Below are 21,611 nucleotides of genomic sequence, written 5' to 3'. Positions count from 1 at the left end.
ATACATGGAAGCTTCATTAAATGGGTTCCCACGGCTGAGCAACTGCATGCAAGCCTCACATCAACAAATATGATGCCACGCATTGGATGGCGTATGGTTAAGCATGCTGCCAATAGACCGTGTTGCAGTGGAAACGTGTTCTGTGGAATGATAAATCACCTTGTTTGGGTTAGTCTGGGTTTGGCAGATGCCAGGAGAACATTACTTGTCTGCATTGTGCCAACTCAAAAGTTTTGTGGAGAAGGTACAATGGGGTACTGAGCTGTTAATATGTTAGCGCTTTTTACGAATAAAATCATTGCAAAGCAACTTTACAGAAAATATATACAATATACAAAATTCTACAATATATAGTAGTAGCTTATCAGTGGTGACTGTCAGTTTATGTGCATATGTGCATAATATAAGACATAGTCAACCAGATGATGAACACTATTAACAGCAAATATTATAAGATGCAATCACACTTTAGGCAATATTTGTTAGTTCTGTATGTTGTTTCAGAGTTAGCATCATCTGAGGTCTTCTGAGGGGTTGGCATCATCTCGTCTCAGGTGTTCTGTATCCAGACTGTAGCTTGTGTAAATCCTAGTTGCATCCTGTGGCAAAACAGAGAAACAAATAGACATAATTAGCATAGCTGCTGTTCCAACCAAGTGAAATTAATTAGTTTAACCCAAGCTAAAGAATAATAATGTGCATTTGATCAGATACAACTGTAGTCACAAATTATGAGATGCATTATTTGATTGCTTGGCCAAAGAGATATGTTTTAAATCTAGATTTAAACAGAGAGAGTGTGTCTGAATCCCAAATATTATCAAGAAGGCTATTCCAGAGTAAAAGCTCTACCTCCTGAAGTGGACTTTGCTATCCTAGAAACTACCAAAAGTCTAGTGTTTTCTGACCTTATTGAGCGTGGTGGATTGTAGCATGGTATAAGGCTAGTGGCACACAGGAGCTTAACCGTTTAGGGCCTTATAGGTAATCATTTGAAAATGAGGTTGTCAGTGCAGATACTGTAAAATTTGTGTAATATCATCATATTTTCTTGACCTGGTAAGGACTCTAGCCATTACATTTTGGACTACCTGTAGCTTTTTCTTTATTGAAGATGTGGTGTTATGACCTCTCATGAAAATATCAGCTCAGAGGGAAGAGATCTACGTAGCTTAAAAAAACAAAAACAAATAAATAGCGAAGTCGCTCAAATCTGTTTATTCACTCACTCCCAACAGACGTCACAATAATAACGAACATACCAACCCAGGAACGAAATTATACAGAGCAGACAACAACATACAAAGAAGAAAACTAAATACAAATAAAGATGCTTGTTTGCTGTCTAGCCCACAAGATCTGTCCATCTCCTTTCTCCTCCTCGTTGACGTTTTTACCGTATCAATCAGCCACTCAAACCACAGACAGGTGCGTCTATCGAAGAGAAAGATAGAGCACGTACACTCTCCAAAAAGGATAAAGCAATGCCAAGAAAAACAAGGGAGGGACAAAACATCTGGGACAACCACCTAGTGCATTACAATAGTCCAGTCTAGAGGTCATGAACTAGCTTGTCTGCATCAGAAACAGGTAACATGTTTCATAGGGTTTCGCATGCTGTTTTTGAAACATGGGAAATGTGTTTTTTTTTTAAAAGACAAGTTGCTGTCTAATATAACACCCAGATTTTTGGCTACAGAGGAAGTAATAGAGCATTCATTTAGTTGCAAACTGTAGTGTACAAGATTTTGTGTATTGTTTTTTGGTCAAAAAAGTAATCTCTGTCTTATCCGAATTAAATAGGAAAAAAATTATTGGTCATTGAATCTTATGCATTTTTAACAGTAGAATATTTTTCCCCATTTCTGTGGCATACTGAAAAACAATGATAAGCATGTCATAAGTTTTAAGGGCTTTCATTGGCTATATATATAGTCGATATTTACAGTGTTAACCCTTGTTTTTCATAACCTCTGCAATTCACTCTGGCATGCTGGATATTAATTTAAGGGCCAAATCCTGACTGATGGTGATCGATTCTTGCCTTATTAGTTCTCAGAGTTTATTACAATTTGTGGGATTCAGCTTATCCACTCGTCTTTTGTGGACTTTTGAGGAGTTGCTTGGCCACGGATCCAAAATTTCAACATAATGTTCTTTGAGCCAGTTCTTTATCACTCTTGCTTTGTTACATGGTGCTCCAGCATGCTGTAAAATGCATGGATCATCACCAAATTGCTCATGGATCATTGGAAGAAACTGCTCTTGCAGGATGTTTTGACACAGTTCTTTATTCATGGCAGTGTTTTAGAGCAGAATTATGAGAGAGCCCACTCCCTTGTTTGAAAAGCAACCCCAAAATAAGGAGGGTCTCAGGATGCTTCACTGTTGGCACAACACAAGACTCATGTTAGCATTCACCTTTTAACACAGGATAGCAAACTTAAAAAAAACACCTGTTGAAACAGTTCAAATTAAGTTTTGTTTTTAAGTCCACATAGGAATTGTGTCACACTAGTGTACTTTTCCAACACAGCAGATTCACATCCAGAACTGTTTATAAATTGTCCATTGAGGAAAAATAAAAAATAGCAACATTAAGCATTTGGTCATTTCATAATTATCAAACAACAATCTCAAATCTAATCATTTAGCACTTAAAAGAAAGCAATATGCACACAGAATGTGCGAAAGTGAATGTGGTGCGAGTGCATTTAGGTGTAGTAGTAAGTGAAATGAGTATGTGTAATAGAAGCAGAGAGTACTGACCAAGTTTGCAGTCATGACGAAACTGGAGAGTGAAACGGGATTTTCAGACACCAGGAAAGGTGGATGAGCAGCCGATAGTTGTCTCCAGAACAACTTTAAGTGCAGATGATCAGGCAGTGCCACGTTTAAAAGGAATTTGGAACTTCACAACACACCAGATATCACTTACAAGAAAAGCCAACTTTTGAACAAATGGCTACCTTTCCACCTTGCAGGGTTCTCCAAACCATCACTCCCACACTACTGAAATCTTGTCCTGATGACACGATTACTACAGTATAAGGTATGACTTACTTCCTTATATACTCTTTCCTTCTGAAAATTGAGACGCTCCACCCCAAACACGCAAAGTGAAAAAATGAAAGTAAACTGAATTTTCACTTTTTCGCATTTTCACTGCGGCTGCCACACCTGAAGACTTATCACTGCATTCGAACCTCTTTTCTTGAAGTTCTTGATGATCCGGTAAATGTTTCTTTCAGCACAATTTCCTTGCATGTGAAGACATTTTGATGCAAAGCATTTTTTTCTTTGAAAGTAACCATTGCTAACAAGAACACAATGATTGAAAGTGCTTCTTCCCTCCCTTTACAGCAATCAGTCTGCTCTTACAATCTAATAAGTATGATAGTAATTAACCTGATTAGTACTCATTCACACATTCACAAGTGCTGTTGATATGCACTTTTGAAAGTCAATTAATGTTAATTAATGTTAGCTGGTCCTTTTGTGTGATGGTCCAAAAACAATGAATTATTATTAATATAATTTTTTGTGAAAAGTAATTTTGTGCAGTTATTTAAAATGCATCTGATCACTCTACACAATAATCTAGAAACAATGTGAATGAACATCACAACAGCTTAAGCAGCTTTGCAAAAAACATTATGACACCAGTTGTCAGTGACAAGTTTATGTCACTGACATAACTTTTGGCCACGACTGTATATTTGGACATCAGACCATTACACCAACACAGACTTTAATGACATCACATTCTAAATAATGGGTAAAGAAAATATCACCCCCCCCCCCACACACACCCCCGCCACTTAAAGCAATCACATTTTGTTGCTTTGCAGCCTGAAATGAAGTCTGACACAGTTTTTTGTTTTATCCAGCTGTATAACAGCTTATAACATTCAAGTGAAAAATAGACAAACATGTCAGAAAAATAAATAAATAAAATAATAATAATAATAAAAAAAAAACGGGATCACTTATTTGGAAAATCACCCCCTCCTGAAAATGAGTAAACTCAAACAGTTATAGCTAATCACCTTTTGGCACAGAGAGCCATTTGACTTTCAACTGTGATCTCCTGTGGTCATTATGTTTAGCTCAGCATGAAAATAACTTTCGTGGAGCATTTCAGCCCTTGATAGTGCAACTGAAGCAAACAATCAACTATGGGTGGAAGGGCACTGTCCAAAGATCTCCAGGATAAAGTACTGGACAGGCACAAGTCAGGAGATGAATACAAAATAAATAAATAAATAAAATCAAAGGCTTTGTCAATGCCTGGAAGCACAGTGAAGTCTGTTACTAAGAAATGAAAGGTTTTTGATACAACACAGACCCTCCAAACTGGATGAAAGAGCCACTAGAAAACTGGTCAGAGAGACTACCAAGAGGCCTACAGCACCTCTGAAGCAGTTGCAGGAAATTGACAAATAATGGTCATTGTGTGCATGTGACAACAATATCACAAGTTCTCCACAAATGTGAATTGTATGGGAGGATTGCAAGAAAAAAGCCACTCCTCAAGAAAGGCCACATGCAGTCACATCTGAGCTTTGCCACAACGCACCTTGAAGATTGTAAGGCAGATGAGACTAAAATTAAATTATTTGGCCTCAACACCAAACGATAGGTCTGGTGTAAATTCAATACAGCTCACCATCCAAATTACAGCATTCCTCCCGTAAAGTATGGAGGTGCTTTATCTGCAGCAGGGACTGGAGCACTTTTCAGGACAGAAGGAAAAATGAATGGGGCAAAATACCATCAAATTTTTGAGGAAAATGTGCTGCCCTTTGGCAGAAAATTGTCAATGGGAAGAAGGTTTACCTTCCAAAATGACAATGATCCCAATGCACGTTACTGGTTATAATGAAACTGTATTTGTTTTCATGGAAATTCTAATGGGGCCTGTTGGTCTCTACTGTTAATTGGTCTCCTTCTGTTGATGGGTTTTGTTAAAACCACAAAATCCTAATGTAATTGTAACACAGTTTATAAGTCAGGAAGAAGGACATGAGAACTGGTGAACAAATGTTATCAGTCTCACTCCACCGGCCTCTTTCCATTCCCACGGCTCTCGGCCCGCCCCTCTGGTCACATACCCCCCCATCGCCCCTCGCAGGCCAGGGGGTACTCATGAGACTGCTCTCAACCCCCCTCCCCCCTCCGGGGGAGCCGATCACGGTGGCCGCAGAGTACCTGGGGGTAAGGACAGACAGACGAGGCGAGAGAAAAGGATGAAAATTTTTTTTTTCCGGTTCCCAGACACACTGCCGCTCAGCCTTGGAATGCTGCCTGGAATGCTGTGCTCTTTACAGCACCAACACGTGGCAGATATAGAGACATAAGTGTGCTTGCATAAAAATGATTTACATTGATTGACAAGATTATTGATTGACATAGTTTAAATACCAGCGTCAACCAGAAATTGCTGATGCTCACCATCTATAAATTTACTACATGAGAAAAACCACTGAGAAACACTGATCTAAAAGTTGCTTGTGCGTTTTGTCATTGAACAATATACATACAAAGACCATGGATTAAAAACAATATAAAACTTTATTCATTTTATGAAAATATTAAAAGAGAAGAGGGTGAGATTAGGCACATTAGATGGAAGTTGATCAAATATGTAGTATATCATTTTGGCTGGTATATTTCATGGAATGAAAAATATTTAAAACCGTGTTCCCCCATGACAGTCCAAATCCGATTATTTGAGTATCCAATTGAAATCTGGTCTAAACGACTGTCCAAACTGTGCATCTCAACTGTTCAGATCATATTAATGCATATCTGCATTGGTTTATGTGTCAATGTTGGTCTGCCTACACCCAACCAACAGGGTTTGCAATACTGATGATGTCTTACAACATGACAACATGTTGCCACTTCACTGATTTTTTACATCTTATGCTATGATTATTACAGAAACATATAGGAAGCTGGAATACACAGCTTTATTCCATGTTATCGTCTCTGCTGGTCTCTGTGTAGACCAGCAGTATATTGTCATTTTCTTCTCGACTTTTACCTTAATTTATTTCTGCAAAGACATTAAGCACGTTTTCTTCAAACGATGTCTGATATGTTTTTGTTTTATGTGGCATAAGAAAGTGCCATAGACAAAAAAAAACAAAAACAAAAAACAAAGAAGCTATGCAAAATTTCTATATGGGCTGACAGTCTGAACAAAACTTATAAGGAGTCTGTCTTATCATGTGTCCACACATTGTGGTTGATTTATGAAAATTTCCGAGTCTTCTGTGGAATTGTCAGCTGGTGAACTTTGTGGTACAGATGTGTAGGAAGTGCAGGCAACTGAGTTGGTAAGAATTATTATGTTCCTGTTTGGATCTGCATTGTTCCTGTTTGTTTGCCGATTTCTTGCCCTGTAGGTTGGAGGATGTAAACAATTAAGGCAGAAGCTGAAAAAAGCCTGTAAGTTGAAGCTTCAAACCATAATAGATTTTATAAAACAAACCTCCACCATAAAAGCAATACTGCTGCTATCAGGCAAAGGAGAATTATGCCTGTTACTCCACCTACTGTTGCTAAATGTTGATAAAAAAAAAATTAAAAGAAACTTTCAAAATACAATAATGAGCACAGAATGGAGAATTATTATAAATTCATATGTGTGTGTGTGCATTTTTATTTATTTATTTAAAATAGATTAACAACAATGCATGGCACTCACATTTATAACCACTGGAAAATGCTCCTGACTTGTCTCCTAAATGAAAGAGATTCGATTGGTTTGTTTGTTTAAAAATAAAAATAAATAAATAAAAATGTCATCAATTATACACACTAATGCTGTTCCAAGCTATAGAGCTTTAAAAGGATAAATACACCATAAAAATGGCCATATGATTTCTGTGCTACATTCCGAGTCCTCAGAATCCATTGAACAGCTTTGTGTGAGGAAAAGACAGAAAGATGTTGTTCACTGAAAATCTTTCCTTGACCATAACTCTAAAAAATATAACATTTTATAGTGGTTTTCTGCCTTTTGGGAGCTTTGACAGCCCCTTAAAATTGTATGAAAGATGTCACATATACCTATAGAAAAAAAAGTGATAGTGAAGAAAAATAATTCTTTCCAATGAATCTCATGAAATTGGTTGAGAAAATGACCAGAGTTCAAATTTACTTTCAAGAATCCCCTCATTTTTTCATTTGTTTAACAGGTTATATAGTCCCTGCATAATTCCTAATTTCATCTGATTGATTTTAGATAATTGAAGTTAGAGAATATTGTCTCTATGGATGACTACAAGCAAATAAATTACCTTCAGAATCTGTAGTGGTTCTAGTAGTAGATGCATTGCCTCCTAATAAAAAAATGAGAGAAGGATAGAATTATGGTGAAAGGCACAGAGTTTTCACAGAATGAGGGAAGAATTATATGTCCTAAATATTGAAATAGTCATGAACAACTCTCTAATTCATGAATTGCAAGCCAACATGTGTTAAATGGGTTAACTGACACTGCCATTGATGTCGTGTTGTTAGTCCTGTTAACATGTTAACAATGAAAATTGGCATGACATGTTTTGGAATAATACTTTACTAACATTACAGAGCGACTTAAAGTAAATCATTATTTTATAAAATAATGGAATAAATTATAAAAAATGTTGCCCTATGATGGGACCCCTATATAGGTATAGTTCAACCAAAAGTAAATCCTGCAGTGAGATAATCTGTAGCCTATGACTTACTTTTATGTAACACTAAAGGACAGATTTAGCAAAGTGCTTTTACACTGACAGTAGTTGGTGATCATGTCTGACCAAATATCATCATAAAAGTAGTCCACATGAGTTTTATTCCAAGTCTTCTGAAGTCTTCTTCTGCAATGTTTCCACAATGTTTTTCATTAGCTGTTTTATGAAAGCCGTGTTCAGCATCAACTTTCATTGTATGAAAAAGAGTATAAACCTGATTCCAAAAAAGTTGGGACACTGTACAATTTGTGAGTAAACAAGGAATTGATTAATTTACAAATCTCATAAGCTTATATTTTATTCACAATAGAATATAGATAACATATCAAATGTTGAAAGTGAGACATTTTGAAATGCCATGCCAAATATTGGCTCATTTTGGATTTCATAAGAGCTACACATTCCAAAAAAGTTGGGACAGGTGACAATAAGAGGCCGGAAAAGTTAAATGTACATAAAAGAAACCAATTTGGAGGACCAATTTGCAATTTATTAGGTCAATTGGCAACATGAATGGGTATAAAAAGATCCTCTCAGAGTGGCAGTGTGTCTCAGTAGTCAAGATGGGCAGAGGATCACCATTTCCCCCAATTCTGTGGCGAAAAATAGTGGCGCAATATCAGAAAGGAGTTTCTCAGAGGAAAAATTGCAAAGAGTTTGAAGTTATCATCATCTACAGTCCATAATATAATCCAGAGATTTAGATAATCTGGAACAATCTCTGTGTGTAAGGGTCAAGGCCGGAAAACCATACTGGATGCCCATGATCTTCGGGCCCTTAGACGGCACTGCATCACATAAAGGAACGCTATTATAATGGAAATTACAACACGGGCTCAGGAATACTTCCAAAAAACATTGTCGGTGAACACAATCCACCGTGCCATTTGCAGTTGCCGGCTAAAACCCTATAGGTCAAAAAAGAAGCCATATCTAAACCTAGAAGCGCAAGGACAAGTTGTTATCAGCGCTCAGTTCAGAAGCCTGCATCTCTGATGGTATGGGGTTGCATGAGTGCGTGTGGCATGGGCAGCTTACACATCTGGAAAGCCACCAAGCCTGTATTAGACAAGAATGTGACAACATTCTTATTCCTAAACTTGAGCAACTTGTCTCCTCAGTCCCCAGATGTTTGCAGACTGTTATAAAAAGAAGAGGGGATGCCACATAGTGGTGAACATGGCCTTGTCCCAACTTTTTTGAGATGTGTTGATGACATGAAATTTAAAATCAACTTATTTTTCTCTTAAAATGATACATTATTAGTTTAAACATTTGATATGTCATGTATGTTGTATTCTGAATAACATATTGAAATTTGAAACTTCCACATCATTGCATTCTGTTTTTATTCACAATTTGTACAGTGTCCCAACTTTTTTGGAATTGGGTTTGTAACTAATTTTGCATTTCTTCAAAAGAATTAACAAAAACTTTCTTTGGGTAACCTATAACTTTGCATACCAAGATCTGCACACAACATGGCATGGGATCTCAAACAATGTTAGTTTCATGTTCATCATATGTGGTTAGTTATACACATCGCGGGTTTCGTCATATGTAGTTGTGAAGGTATCACCCACATTTTTGAACACAACAGGAAGATCTTTTCAAAGTCGTCCTGTTGTCATGGTTTGCATCCTGTCGTTTCGTCTCAATATAACAAAGACTCTTTGGTGTAATGTAAGATAGTAAGTGACTCCAAACTCAAATCCCATGTCATATTCAGTCATCATTTTAATTAACATTCAGAATTTAACTTCAGAAATATAGCATGTAATGCACTAAATAGGTTTTATTTGAACTCTTAATTCATATTGAACAGCAGATTTACAAAAAATTAACTGCGGTCACTAAAAGTGTGTTTTGTATGTTTTAACTGTGCTGAATTCATGGTACCCAATTCACCAAAGGAATTACGTAAATCACGGAAAAATTGACAAACATACATAAAAAAATAATAATAATTCCAGTCTATTTGAACTGAAACAATGATATTCAAGTTCAAGTTCGAAGTTGGAGTTCGAGATGCCAATATCTTTGCCACGATTGCTGGAAAGTACACTCAAACACATTGTTTTCCTTGATTTCCCACCTTGTTTCAACTGATAGTGATTAGGGCTTCACCTGACAAAAGATTTTCCTAGCTGACTAGTAGTCAACTAAATGTGCAATAATAATAAACTAATCCAAAGTTTATATTAACTGAATTAAATATATACTGGGGGATTGGGAACCAAACCATAATGGGGCTTTAATATATAGCTTATAAAGCTATATGTTAAGCTTGCAGCAAAGCACCGGCAAAAGAAAAGACGATGTGTTAGGAAAAAAATATCAAGGAGATATTGAATAATTTATGAATAAAGTAGTGTTTTCACAGTTGGATGCTGACTCGCCATCCTCTCTGCTGTAAAGTGGACACATCTTCAGAGAGAAATACAACGTTCATATGGATTACATAATCATAGAGTATTTGTTTTGACATGAATTGGTTCATTTCAAAATAGACATTTCAAGCTTTCCGTAGATACATTTCTCATGTCTGTGAGGTAAGTAGCCTATACGTAGCCATAAGTAGCCATATTTGAGGCCGATGAATGATAGGTGCACTTTTGGACATCATCTGCCCGATATACTGTAATTACCCCAAGGACCAGCCTTAACAATCTGTCCATAATGGACACAGGGATTTTTTTCTGCGACAAATCGACTGATAAAATTTTAATTAACTAAGCCTCTACTAGTCGACAATTTTTTAGTTGACTTTTAGTGGGGCTCCCCTAGTGGTAATAGTACAGCACAAATTGTGCCAGGCAATTTTTCTGAATGAAGTGCAATCTGTACTGAGTTTAAAGGAGTAATGTTTGTTCAAATGGTTGGTGTGATGGTTGGTAAAAAAGATTTAGGTATTACACTGATTTTTTCATACGCAGAAAGGGGTTTAAAAGTTTAGTGAAGTGTTAGAACACATGTATCAACAGTAAACATAGCTTTAGCTTAATGAAGATTATTGAAATTCTGTCATCATTTATCAATTATGTTTTTGTTTTTTTAAATGACTTTTTCAAGCTTGTTTTGATGTATGAAGTTTGAATATGTATAAGTAAATTAAAAGCTTGCCAGCTATTGGTCATTACAAACTGTATGGAAAAAAGCAGCATGAACATTCTGCTAAATGTCTCCTTTTTGGGTTCTGTTGAAGAAAGAAAGTCATATTGGTTTGGAAAGACACAAGGGTGAGTACATCATGACAGATAGTTATCAGTTTGTGTTAACCATTCCATTAAAGTTACCCCCATGCACATTAGCCCATCATAGCAAATGGTATCACCTGTTGTTGTAGTGAAAGAGCCTGACGGGATATTTGATGATGTTTTTGCTGTCATATATTCTCTGCTCGTGAAGCTGCTGGATGTTGAAGTTGTAATCTCATTGGTTGTTGTAGTAGACTTCACCACTTTTGTTGTGCACGTCAGAGTTGGCAGGCTGGTGGTAGTCCTTCTTGTTTTGCTTGTGACAACTTCATTTGTTGTTGTCACAGCTATATGTCCTGTTGCTGAAGTGTGCCACGCAATTACCTTAAATGAAGGCCTACCCAAAAAAGATCAACACATACATGCATAAATTGACATATACCTGTGGTTGCTGTGCTTGTGCCATGAACTGTGGTATTACTTCTTGCAGCTCTTTCTGTGGTGGATGATGTGAAATGTTGAGGAGAGAATGGGGTCTTTGCTGATGCAAAAACATAATACAGGACACTTTAGTCATCTTGGTGATCAAAGGGGGATGTGTTTAATTATTTTTTGTTGTTGTTTTTAAAATACTTTTCATATCCGGAGACAACTTAACAAACTATTCATATGTTAATTCTCCTAAAAAAACTGTGGTTCTATCAAAACATTGCTTGGTTAAGCATTCCGACACAGTAACACTAGCATAACCATTTTTAAAAATGATATTCCTTTGGGTGAGGTCTGTCTGTTGGTGTGACAAATGTTAATGCATTTGGTATCGAGGTGCATAAAATACACACATCACTTTTCACTTCAACAACATATACAGGAAAAGATGGCACTTACTTGAGGACACACGTGGATTTCTGGGATCAGCTGTAAAGTAGAAACAATAAAATCACTACATTTATCACCTGATATCTGTTAAGATGTAAAATTAAACCAACATCTATATTTCAGAATCATGTGGAGTTAACAAAATAGTCTGTTTTTAAACGTCTGATATTTTACACCAATTTTACAACAAATTCTTCTAGCAAGAAGGCTTGTGTTTCTGTGTGACTTTGTGCTTGGACCAGCTTGAAAGTTTAGAATTTAGTTAAAGTAAAAACTAGGGGGCGGACATGTCATGCACGCCAGTCTTGTAATGTCAAGTATCTCTTCAACAAACAAGACTCTTACGTATGCACTTTAGGGGAAGGACAGAGCACCAGGATTTGTTGCCACCTTTTTCCATGCATCGAAACAGGCTGGATGTCCCTGCTTTCCTTACATAGCCCTCTACACATTTAACGTGAATACGCCCACTGATGTTACATGGTTTGTCTTGCAAAGGTACTGTGTTGGGGATTGAATCTGGGGTTACACAGTCATCTAAGATAAAGAAAGAGTAATGTCACTAAAATATCACATATGCAAACAAAGAAATTCATGGATAGAATCAAATTCATCAACACATTTCTACATATCAAGATCTGTAAAAACATTGACCTAATGGAAAGTTTGATAAAAAACAATAAGTTTCATTTAACTTACTAAGAAATAAAGTAAGCTTCAAACTTGTATAGTAAGAAGTGAAGTAAGTTTCAAAATGTGAAATACAATTCAACTTTCTACCATCAGGTAGGTGGATATGCATATAAATGGCACCTATTAAGGGATCAGAAACTTGGCCCACCCGCAGTGATACACTGTGCTATTTCTGGGTATGTGTACAACCTACAGAACTTCATATACTTCTGAAGGATCTCAAAATTTGAAAATGATCCAGGATTATCTTAGTTTGAAATTAAGTTTGTGTACACGTTTCACCACAGATTCTTCTGTGACCCTTTCGCAATGTAAAGCCAGACAAGACATCAATTCCACATCCATTTGGTAAGTGCGTGTAACGTAGTTCAGATAAGGAAGAAGTGATGGTCAGCTTTACTGAGGCTCGTGATCTTTTTTTCCCAACAATATATAGGCTATTCCAATTTAGACTAAAACATTTGATGTTTTTATTAACTTAAAATAACATTTTAACTGCAAGATGTCATTTGTGGTGACACATCTTCCTGTAACAATGGAAATTCCACATCCTCTTTTTTTTTTCGTGGTTTCCTATTATGCTACCTCTAAATCTATTAAAAAAATGTTCTGAACTCTTAAACATATATAGCCAAAACAAATGATAACTATGATATTCTCTGTTGCTATATGAATAATTCTGGTTATTCTGTTAACTGAAACCAGGCACAAACCCAATCTATTTTTAATTTCATATGCTAATCTACAAGTCCTCACCATTTTGTCCCTTAGTCAAGATAATTAACCTCAGAGTATGAAAAACATTAATTATTAACAGAATGGTTGACTTAGAAATGAATCATAATTCATATAATTATAAATTAAAATTAATCATGATTATCAAAATTAATCATAATTAATAAATTAAAATGTTTGAATCCCAGGGACACAGGCAGTGTCCTCATAAACCACCTTCATATTATGATACCTGTGTCATACCCAAGTCATTATACAAATATCTGTCCTCATAAACCACCCAAACCAGTACACACACACATATACTTCCCCATAATTCAAAAAGCTTTAAAATATATTAAGTGGTAGTTTATTTGAAAATCTAAAAACGCACAAAGTTTTCTGCGAGGGGTACGTTTAGGTGTAGGGCGATAGAAAATACAGTTTGTACAGTTAAAAAAGAAATTACGCCTATGGAAAGTCCCCATAAACAACCAATTCACATGTGTGAGTGTTCAGATAAATGTATGTATTTACACAATGGCTTTAGCAAAGAAACCTTCTTATGTACTAAAGAATACTTGAGCGGATTGTTCAGAAATTGGAAGTTTAAACTGTTACATTACAATATTTATTCTAGGTATTAAATTAAGGTAATATTTCCCACAAAAAAATAACATTTCTGCTATTATGTGCTCTCATTCATATTTTGAAACCTATATGCTGTATTATGTTGAACACAAAAGGATCATTCTAAAGAATATTCATGCAAATCAAAAAAAACTATTAATAATAAGGGAATGGTTGACATAAAATGAATCATAATTAATATGATTATTAATTTAAATTAATCATGATTATCAAAGTTAATAACCTCTTACATTTCATTGTTTACCACACAAGCACTCTATATTGTTTCAGAAAATGTGTAATGCGTTTATGGTGCTTTTTGGAGCTTGACAGACATGGTCTCTAAACTGCTGTTGTATTAAAAAGATTTGCATGAATATTCTTCAGAATGATCCTTTTGTGTTCAACATAATACAGCATATAGGTTTCAAACTATGAATGAGTGCACATAATAGCAGAAATGTTATTTTTTGTGGGAAATATTACCTTAATTTAATACCTAGAATAAATATTGTAATGTAACAGTTTAAACTTCCAATTTCTGAACAATCCGCTCAAGTATTCTTTAGTACATAAGAAGGTTTCTTTGCTAAAGCCATTGTGTAAATACATACCTTTATTTGGACACTAAACTACACAGGTGTACACACTACACCTAAACCTACCCATTGCAGAAAACTTTTTAGATTTTCAAATAAACTACCATTTAATATATTTTAAAACCTTTTGAATTATGGGGAAGTATGTGTGTGTGTGTACTGGTTTGGGTGGTTTATGAGGACAGATATTTGTATAATGACTTGGGTATGACACAGGTATTACAATACGAAGGTTGTTTATGAGGACACTGCCTGTGTCCCTGGGATTCAAAAATTGTAATTTATTAATTATGATTAATTTTGATAATCATGATTAATTTTAATCAATAATCATATTAATTATAATTTGTTTCTAAGTGAGCCATTCTGTTAATAATTAATGTTTTTTCTTACTCTGAGGTTAATTATCTTGACCTAGGGAAAAAATGGTGATGACTTGCAGATTAGCATATGAAAGTAAAAATAGATTGGGTTTGTGCCTGGTTTCAGTTATCAGAATAACCAGAATTATTCATATAGAAACAGAGAATATCATAGTTATCATTTGTTTTGGCTATATATGTTTAAAAGTTAAACAATATTCAGAACATATACATAGTTAGTATGCATGATGTACTGTACTTAACGGTTGTTCTATTCCAGCATTTACTCCAACAGCATTTGTCAAAATGTATCCAAATTCCAAGCGTGAAAAAAAATACCTCGGTATTTAAACAAACAAATACATAAATGCAAACTGTAAATAATAAAATTATTATTTCCATATTCTAGGGGACTGTCACATGAATGTGTTTCCATTATTCCATATAGGCTATTCAAGTTAATGTTCCTTCTCTGGTTTCTTTTTTCAAGACATGGTTTCGGTTTTTATCTCGAAGGCTCTATTAATTCATGGAGAACGTGCTTTAGCCAATCAATTCAATTTAATAGTAGAGTCCACGGTTTAGAAGTAACGCAGAACCTTAGCATAATATGTAAGATATGAAACATCACTCTTCAGGTTTACTCAACATATGTGTATTTTCCCGTAATGATGATCCAAACTTACCGCTTGCTCTGGCAATATTACGCTGATAAGCTGCCATTATGAAAACCAGTTTAACGAGCATATGCATGTCCATATATCCCGGAGAATTCAGAGGGTACGCAGACGGTTAAATCCTCACGAATGTGTATGAAATAACAGCGCCGAGCACAGAGTTGCGACATTTGTACGCGTTTCTGAGGAGACGTCACTTTCACTTTCACTTTTTGGAGGCGTCCGTGCCAGCTACGTTCTTGAAGGAAATGCTTAAAAGGCATTTAAACTTCAAATTTACTTGTACAGTAAAGAGTAAGTAGCCTATATGTTTTAAACGTATGATTTGTATACCGTAAATTAAAAAGCCTACACCACATCTGTCATTACAGGGGCGTATAGGATTATATACCCAGGGGGGCTGCGCCCTTAGACAGACCATTAGATACAAATTAACTAAACTTTAATTTGTATTATTGTATTAAGTAAACCAACACAAATATCCATTAAATCTGTAGTAGTTAAGAGCAGCGAGCTATTCTCTATTTTTATTTAGTTGTTTGATTAACCTTTTAAGAAAAGCACGGTTCCATTTAATGCACATCCGACATAACTGCTAACTTAAAGGTGCTGTAGGGAACTTTTGTAAAAAAAATATTTTTTAAATATTTGTTAAACCTGTCATTATGTCCTGACAGTAGAATAGGAGACAGCTAATCTGTGAAAAAAAATCAAGCTCCTCTGGCTCCTCCCAGTGGTCCTATTGCCATTTGCAGAAAGTCATGCGCTCCCGGTAAAAAACAACCAATCAGAGCTGCGGTCCGTAACTTTGTTTGTGTTCAAAATGTAGAAAAATGAACATAATAAGCGAGCACACCATGAATCCATTTTCCAAACCGTGTTTTTAGCTTGTCCTGAATCACTATGGTGCACCTATAATAAGTGTTTATATTCGGACTATTTTAGATTGCTTCGGGGGTACCGCGGCGGAGTAACCCAGTACCTTTGTGATTCTTCATAGACATAAACAGAGAGAAGTAGCTCCGGCTACAATGTTCTTCCACAAGACGCAAGCAGTTCTTTTTAGTAACCGCTAGAGCGTCAAAAGTTCCCTACTGCAGCTTTAAGACGTATAGCCTAAATCGATATTCATCAAGTTTCATTCTGACATAAATTTGGTATTTGTGTGCTGTCTGAGAGATGGCTTCCATGCGTGCGTTCTTCAGGTGTCAAGTCAAATCACCTTTATGTGTAGCAAGAAGACAATAACAAAGAGCTTTAAATCATTTAAGCGTTTAAACTAACATGCCTTCAACCTAGGTTCCTCAAATCCTGCAGTGGAGGGCCAAAACCCACTGCAGAGTTCAGCTCCAACCCTGATCAGCTCACCTACAGTACCTGTGGATTTCTAATGCTCTTGAAGACATTGATTAGCATGCTCAGGTGTGTTTGATAAACTTTTGGATCTTGTCGGGTCTCTGGGCTAATCACCTGCCTTTTGGTGTGTGTGTGTGTGTGTGTATGTGTGTTTGTGTGTGTTTGGATCGCTTGTCAGCTCACCGCGTCTACCTGTTTGAGTTTTCCCCGCCCTCCTTGTTTCTGTGTTGTGAACCTTAATTGCTCTCCACCTGTTCCCTATGTTCTTCTAATTTTTTCCCTTTATCATTCCCTGTGTTTCTCTGTCTATTGTCAGACTGTTGTTACTCGTATAAATAGCTCCGATCTTCTAGCTGTTCTTGGCACTCACCTTATCGTGTCTTGTCCTCAGGCTCCAGTGTGTTTAGCTGATTTCTCTGCCCCCTGTTCTTACAAAGCGCAGAGCTCTTGGAAGCTTCCAGTCCTCATCACTCAGCAGACATAGGAATTACTGTGGAGCGTTACTCATCGGCTTTGATTCATATGCTTCGACTATTCATCCAGTCACTATGAGTAATCCAGTGAACGTGACTCATCTGCTCTGCCTCCTCTGCTTTAAATAAAGCCTTGTGTAAACCCGCATTTGAATCCTGCCCATTTCTCCTGACATAACAGTCTGACCAGGTCATGGATTCAGCGGGATCTGATCCACTCCGCTCGGCTCTCGATCAGAAGGGAGTCTTGTTAGGACAGCATGCCACCCAGCTCGGCAGCACTGCGCGGGATGTGGACGCTCTCACTGCCTCTCGCATGGGTGGACGGTCTTCTGCGAGAGGCAACGAGCGGTTCCGTTCTTCACACCGGTATGTCCCACGAGCCCGAACCTCATGCCAACAATCCGCCGGTCTATGATGGCAATCCTAACGCCTGTCAAGCGTTTCTCTCCCAATGCTCGCTGGTGTTCGCTCTGCAGCCCCGTCATTACGCAAATGAAGAGGCCAAAGTTGCGTACGTCCTTACACTTCTTTCGGGCCGTGCCCGCGAATGGGGGATTGCCGTTTGGAGATCGCGGGCTTCCTATTGTGCTACCTTCACGGATTTCAGTCAAGAGATGGCAAAATTATTTGATCGCTCAGCTCAGGGAGGCGGCGGCCCAGTTATCGCGTCTGACTCAGGGGAGGAGCTCTGTCACGGATTACGCCATCCAGTTCCAGACTTTAGCGGCAGCGTGTGGCTGGAATGAGAGCGCGCTGGGGTATTTCATGGGGTATCGAGCAGCGAGTTGAGGAGGCCGGTCGAGGGGTGCAGGTGCCTGGAGGGTGTCCGGCGGGCAGGTTGCCGGTGCCTGCTGCGCTGCGCTCTGAGGTCCTTGAGTGGGGTCACTCATCCAGGTTAGTCTGCCATCCAGGTATTCGGAGAACGTTGTCTGCCATCCGACAGAGTTTCTGGTGGCCTACTATGGCCGCAGATGTTAGACAGTTTGTGTTGGCCTGCCCCACATGTGCCCAAAGTAAGCCTGTCAATCGCCCTCCTGATGGTCTGCTAAACCCTCTACCTATCCCTTCCCGCCCTTGGTCACACATTGCCCTTGATTTCATCTCTGGGCTTCCTCCGTCGAAGGGTAACACTGTAGTTCTCACGGTGGTGGATCGCTTTTCTAAAGCAGTTCATTTTATCCCCCTGCCCAAGCTGCCCTCCGCCCGGGAGACCGCCCAACTGGTAGTGGACCACGTCTTCCGTCTCCATGGGTTTCCGGTGGATGTGGTTTCTGTAAGGGGTCCCCAGTTCGTCTCCCGGTTCTGGAGGGAATTTTGTAGACAGATTGGGGCCTCTGCAAGTCTGTCTTCAGGGTTTCATCCCCAGACCAATGGGCAGTGTGAGCCGGCCAACCAGGATCTAGGAAGAATGCTCCGCTGTCTAGCATCCAACAATCCGAGTTCCTGGTGCCAGCAGCTCTCCTGGGCAGAATACGCTCATAACACTCTTCCAGTGGCCGCGTCAGGTATGTCCCCTTTTGAGTGTTCTGTTGGTTATAACCCACCTCTGTTCCCGTCACAGGAACCCGATGCAACAGTTCCATCCGCCCTGGCTTTCGTCCAGCGCTGCCGTCGCACCTGGGAGAAAGTCAGGAGGATTTTGATCCAAACCTCTGGCCGAACCAAGACCGCAGCTGATCGTGGCTGGTCCTCTCCTCCTGCCTATGTGTGTGGTCAGCGGGTTTGGCTTTCTACCAAGGATCTGCCTCTCCGGGCGCCTTCTCGTAAGCTTGCACCCAGATTCATTGGGCCATTCCGCATCACCAAGGTGGTTAGTCCGGTGGCGATCAGGCTCAAGCTCCCTCCAACTTTTGGTCGGGTTCACCCGGTGTTTCATGTTTCCAGGGTCAAGCCGGTGTTCTCTTCCCCCCTTAATCCTGCTTGTAGTTGGCCCAGCCCCCTGCCCCCTCGTCTTGTGGATGGATCTCCTACCTATACGGTTAAGACATTACTCGATGAGAAGGTGCCGCTGGAGGGGGTTTCAGTATCTTGTGGACTGGGAGGGGTATAGTCCAGAGGAGAGGTGCTGGGTGCCGTCCCGGGACATTCTGGACCGCTCGTTGATTGAGGACTTCCGGCGGCATCGAGGTAGGCCCCTTCCTAGAGCGTCAGGTGACGCTCCTGGGAGGGGGGGTACTGTCGGGTCTCGGGGCTAATCACCTGCCTTTTGGTGTGTGTGTGTGTGTGTGTTTGTGTGTGTTTGGACCGCTTGTCAGCTCACCGCGTCTACCTTTTTGAGTTTTCCCCGCCCTCCTTGTTGCTGTGTTGTGAACCTTAATTGCTCTCCACCTGTTCCCTGTGTTCTTCTAATTTTTTCCCTTTATCATTCCCTGTGTTTCTCTGTATATTGTCAGACTGTTGTTATTCGTATCAATAGCTCCGATCTTCTAGCTGTTCTTGGCACTCACCTTGTCGTGTCTTGTCCTCAGGCTCCAGTGTTTTTAGCTGATTTCTCTGCCCCCTGTTCTTACAAAGCGCAGAGCTCTTGGAAGCTTCCAGTCCTCATCACTCCGGTCTCAGCAGACATAGGAATTACTGTGGAGCGTTACTCATCGGCTTTGATTCATATGCTTCGACTATTCATCCAGTCACTACGAGTAATCCAGTGAACGTGACACATCTGCTCTGCCTCCTCTGCTTTAAATAAAGCCTTGTGTAAACCCGAATTTGAATCCTGCCCATTTCTCCTGACAGATCTTGTGGGCCAGATTTGAGGATCAATGCCTTAAACATGAGAATGATACACTTTTTCAAGTTCAATTCAAGTTTATTTGTGTAGTGCTTTTTTACGATACAAATCACTGGAAAGCAACTTTACAAAAAATTAAGTTTCTACAATATTTATAGTAGCTTATCACTGGTGACTGTCAGTGTAGGTGCATATGGCAGAAACTTTAGGAAAAATTAATACAAGATGTATTCAACCAGATGATGAACACTATTATATAACAGCAATTATTATATGATGCAATCACACTTTCTGTTCTGTATGTTGTTTCAGGGTTAGCATCATCTGAGGTCCTCTGAGGGATTGGCAGCATGTCTTCAGGGGCGATGCACAAGATCCAGGGCCCTATGCATAGGCAGTCCAAATGCCAAATTTGGCCAAAAATTGGCCAAATTTTGCCAAAAATTGTGACCTTAGGGAGCGTGATGGATTGTAGCATGGTATAAGGCTAGTTAGGTATGCAGGAGATAAACCATTTAGGGCCTGATTGGTAAGTCATAATAATTTGTAACTGATTGGGGAAATTAATAGATAGCCAATGCAGAGACTGTAAAATTTGGGTAATATGATCATATTTTCTTGAACTGGTAATGACTCTAGCCACTGCATTTTGGACTACCTGTAGCTTGTTAATTGAAGATGCTGAACAACCACCAAGAAGTGCAAGAAGTGTCTAGAGGTCATGAATGCATGAACTAGCTTTTCTGTATCAAAAACAGGTAACATGTTTTTGTAACATGGGAGATATGGTTTTCAAAAAGTTGCAGTCTAATATCAAGTCAAGTCAAGTCACCTTTATTTATATTGCGTTTTAAACTAAATACATTGTGTCAAAGCAACTGAACAACATTAATTAGGAAAACGGTGTCAATAATACAAAATGACAGTTAAAGGCAGTTCACCATTGAATTCAGTGATGTCATCTCAGTCACCCGCATCTCAGTTCAGATTAAACAGTATCTTTATATATATATATATATATATATATATATATATATATATATATATATATATAAAATATAACACTTTTACTGTAGAGGATGTAACAGTACATCCATCTAGTTGCAAATTATAATCTGATTTTGTGTACAGTTTTTTTGGTCCAATCAGTAAAATCTCCATCTAATCCAAATTTAATAGAAAAAGATTATTGGTCATCCAAATTTTTACATTTTTAACACACTGTTAGCTTAGATAATTTATAAGTTTCATCTGGTCTCATTGAGATATATAGTTGAGTATCATCAGCATAACAGTGGAAACAAATCTCGTATTTTCTAATAATACAACCAAGGGGCTACATGAATATTGAAAATAGCTCAGGACCTAGGACAGATCCTTGTGGCACTCCATATTTTACTGGTGATAAATGAAATGACACCCCATTTAAATAAACAAAATGGTAGCAATCGGACAGGTAGGATCTAAACCATCTTAGAGCCTGCCCTTGAATACCTGTATAGTTTTGTAATCGATCTATGAGTATGTCATGATCTATGGTGTCGAACGCAGC

General features: G+C 38.3%; 1 protein-coding gene and 2 long non-coding RNA genes across 6 annotated transcripts; 1 reads left to right on the top strand and 2 right to left on the bottom strand.

Moving 5' to 3' along the window:
* Nucleotides 1-1,203: 1,203 nt before the first annotated feature.
* Nucleotides 1,204-3,784, bottom strand: LOC113048245 (uncharacterized). Its single transcript, XR_003276425.1, has 2 exons — nucleotides 2,770-3,784; nucleotides 1,204-2,385 (listed from the first exon to the last, which is right to left on the bottom strand). It is a non-coding gene; the product is annotated as an uncharacterized LOC113048245 (long non-coding RNA).
* Nucleotides 3,785-5,551: 1,767 nt separating this feature from the next.
* LOC113048243 (cell wall integrity and stress response component 3) lies at nucleotides 5,552-15,666 on the bottom strand. 4 transcript variants are annotated; one of them, XM_026209934.1, is made up of 9 exons: nucleotides 15,509-15,666; nucleotides 12,170-12,361; nucleotides 11,834-11,863; nucleotides 11,388-11,486; nucleotides 11,083-11,307; nucleotides 7,311-7,352; nucleotides 6,716-6,751; nucleotides 6,500-6,569; nucleotides 5,552-6,407 (listed from the first exon to the last, which is right to left on the bottom strand). In XM_026209934.1, the coding sequence occupies exons 1-9, from the start codon at nucleotides 15,579-15,581 to the stop codon at nucleotides 6,233-6,235; spliced, it is 942 nt and encodes a 313-aa protein (XP_026065719.1). In that variant the 5' UTR covers nucleotides 15,582-15,666; the 3' UTR covers nucleotides 5,552-6,232. The 4 variants fall into 4 exon arrangements, with proteins under 4 accessions (XP_026065719.1, XP_026065720.1, XP_026065722.1 ...); XM_026209935.1 differs by having other exon boundaries at nucleotides 12,215-12,361; XM_026209937.1 differs by lacking the exon at nucleotides 11,083-11,307.
* A 24-nt stretch (nucleotides 15,667-15,690) lies between these two features.
* LOC113048244 (uncharacterized) lies at nucleotides 15,691-21,040 on the top strand. Its single transcript, XR_003276424.1, has 3 exons — nucleotides 15,691-15,793; nucleotides 16,799-16,921; nucleotides 20,372-21,040. It is a non-coding gene; the product is annotated as an uncharacterized LOC113048244 (long non-coding RNA).
* The last annotated feature ends 571 nt before the right edge of the window (nucleotides 21,041-21,611 follow it).

The sequence above is a fragment of the Carassius auratus genome, chromosome 29 (assembly GCF_003368295.1).
Source record: "Carassius auratus strain Wakin chromosome 29, ASM336829v1, whole genome shotgun sequence".
NCBI classification, from domain to species: domain Eukaryota; kingdom Metazoa; phylum Chordata; class Actinopteri; order Cypriniformes; family Cyprinidae; genus Carassius; species Carassius auratus.
Note: the sequence above shows the minus strand (reverse complement) of the source record. Positions and strands in the feature narration are given on the sequence as shown.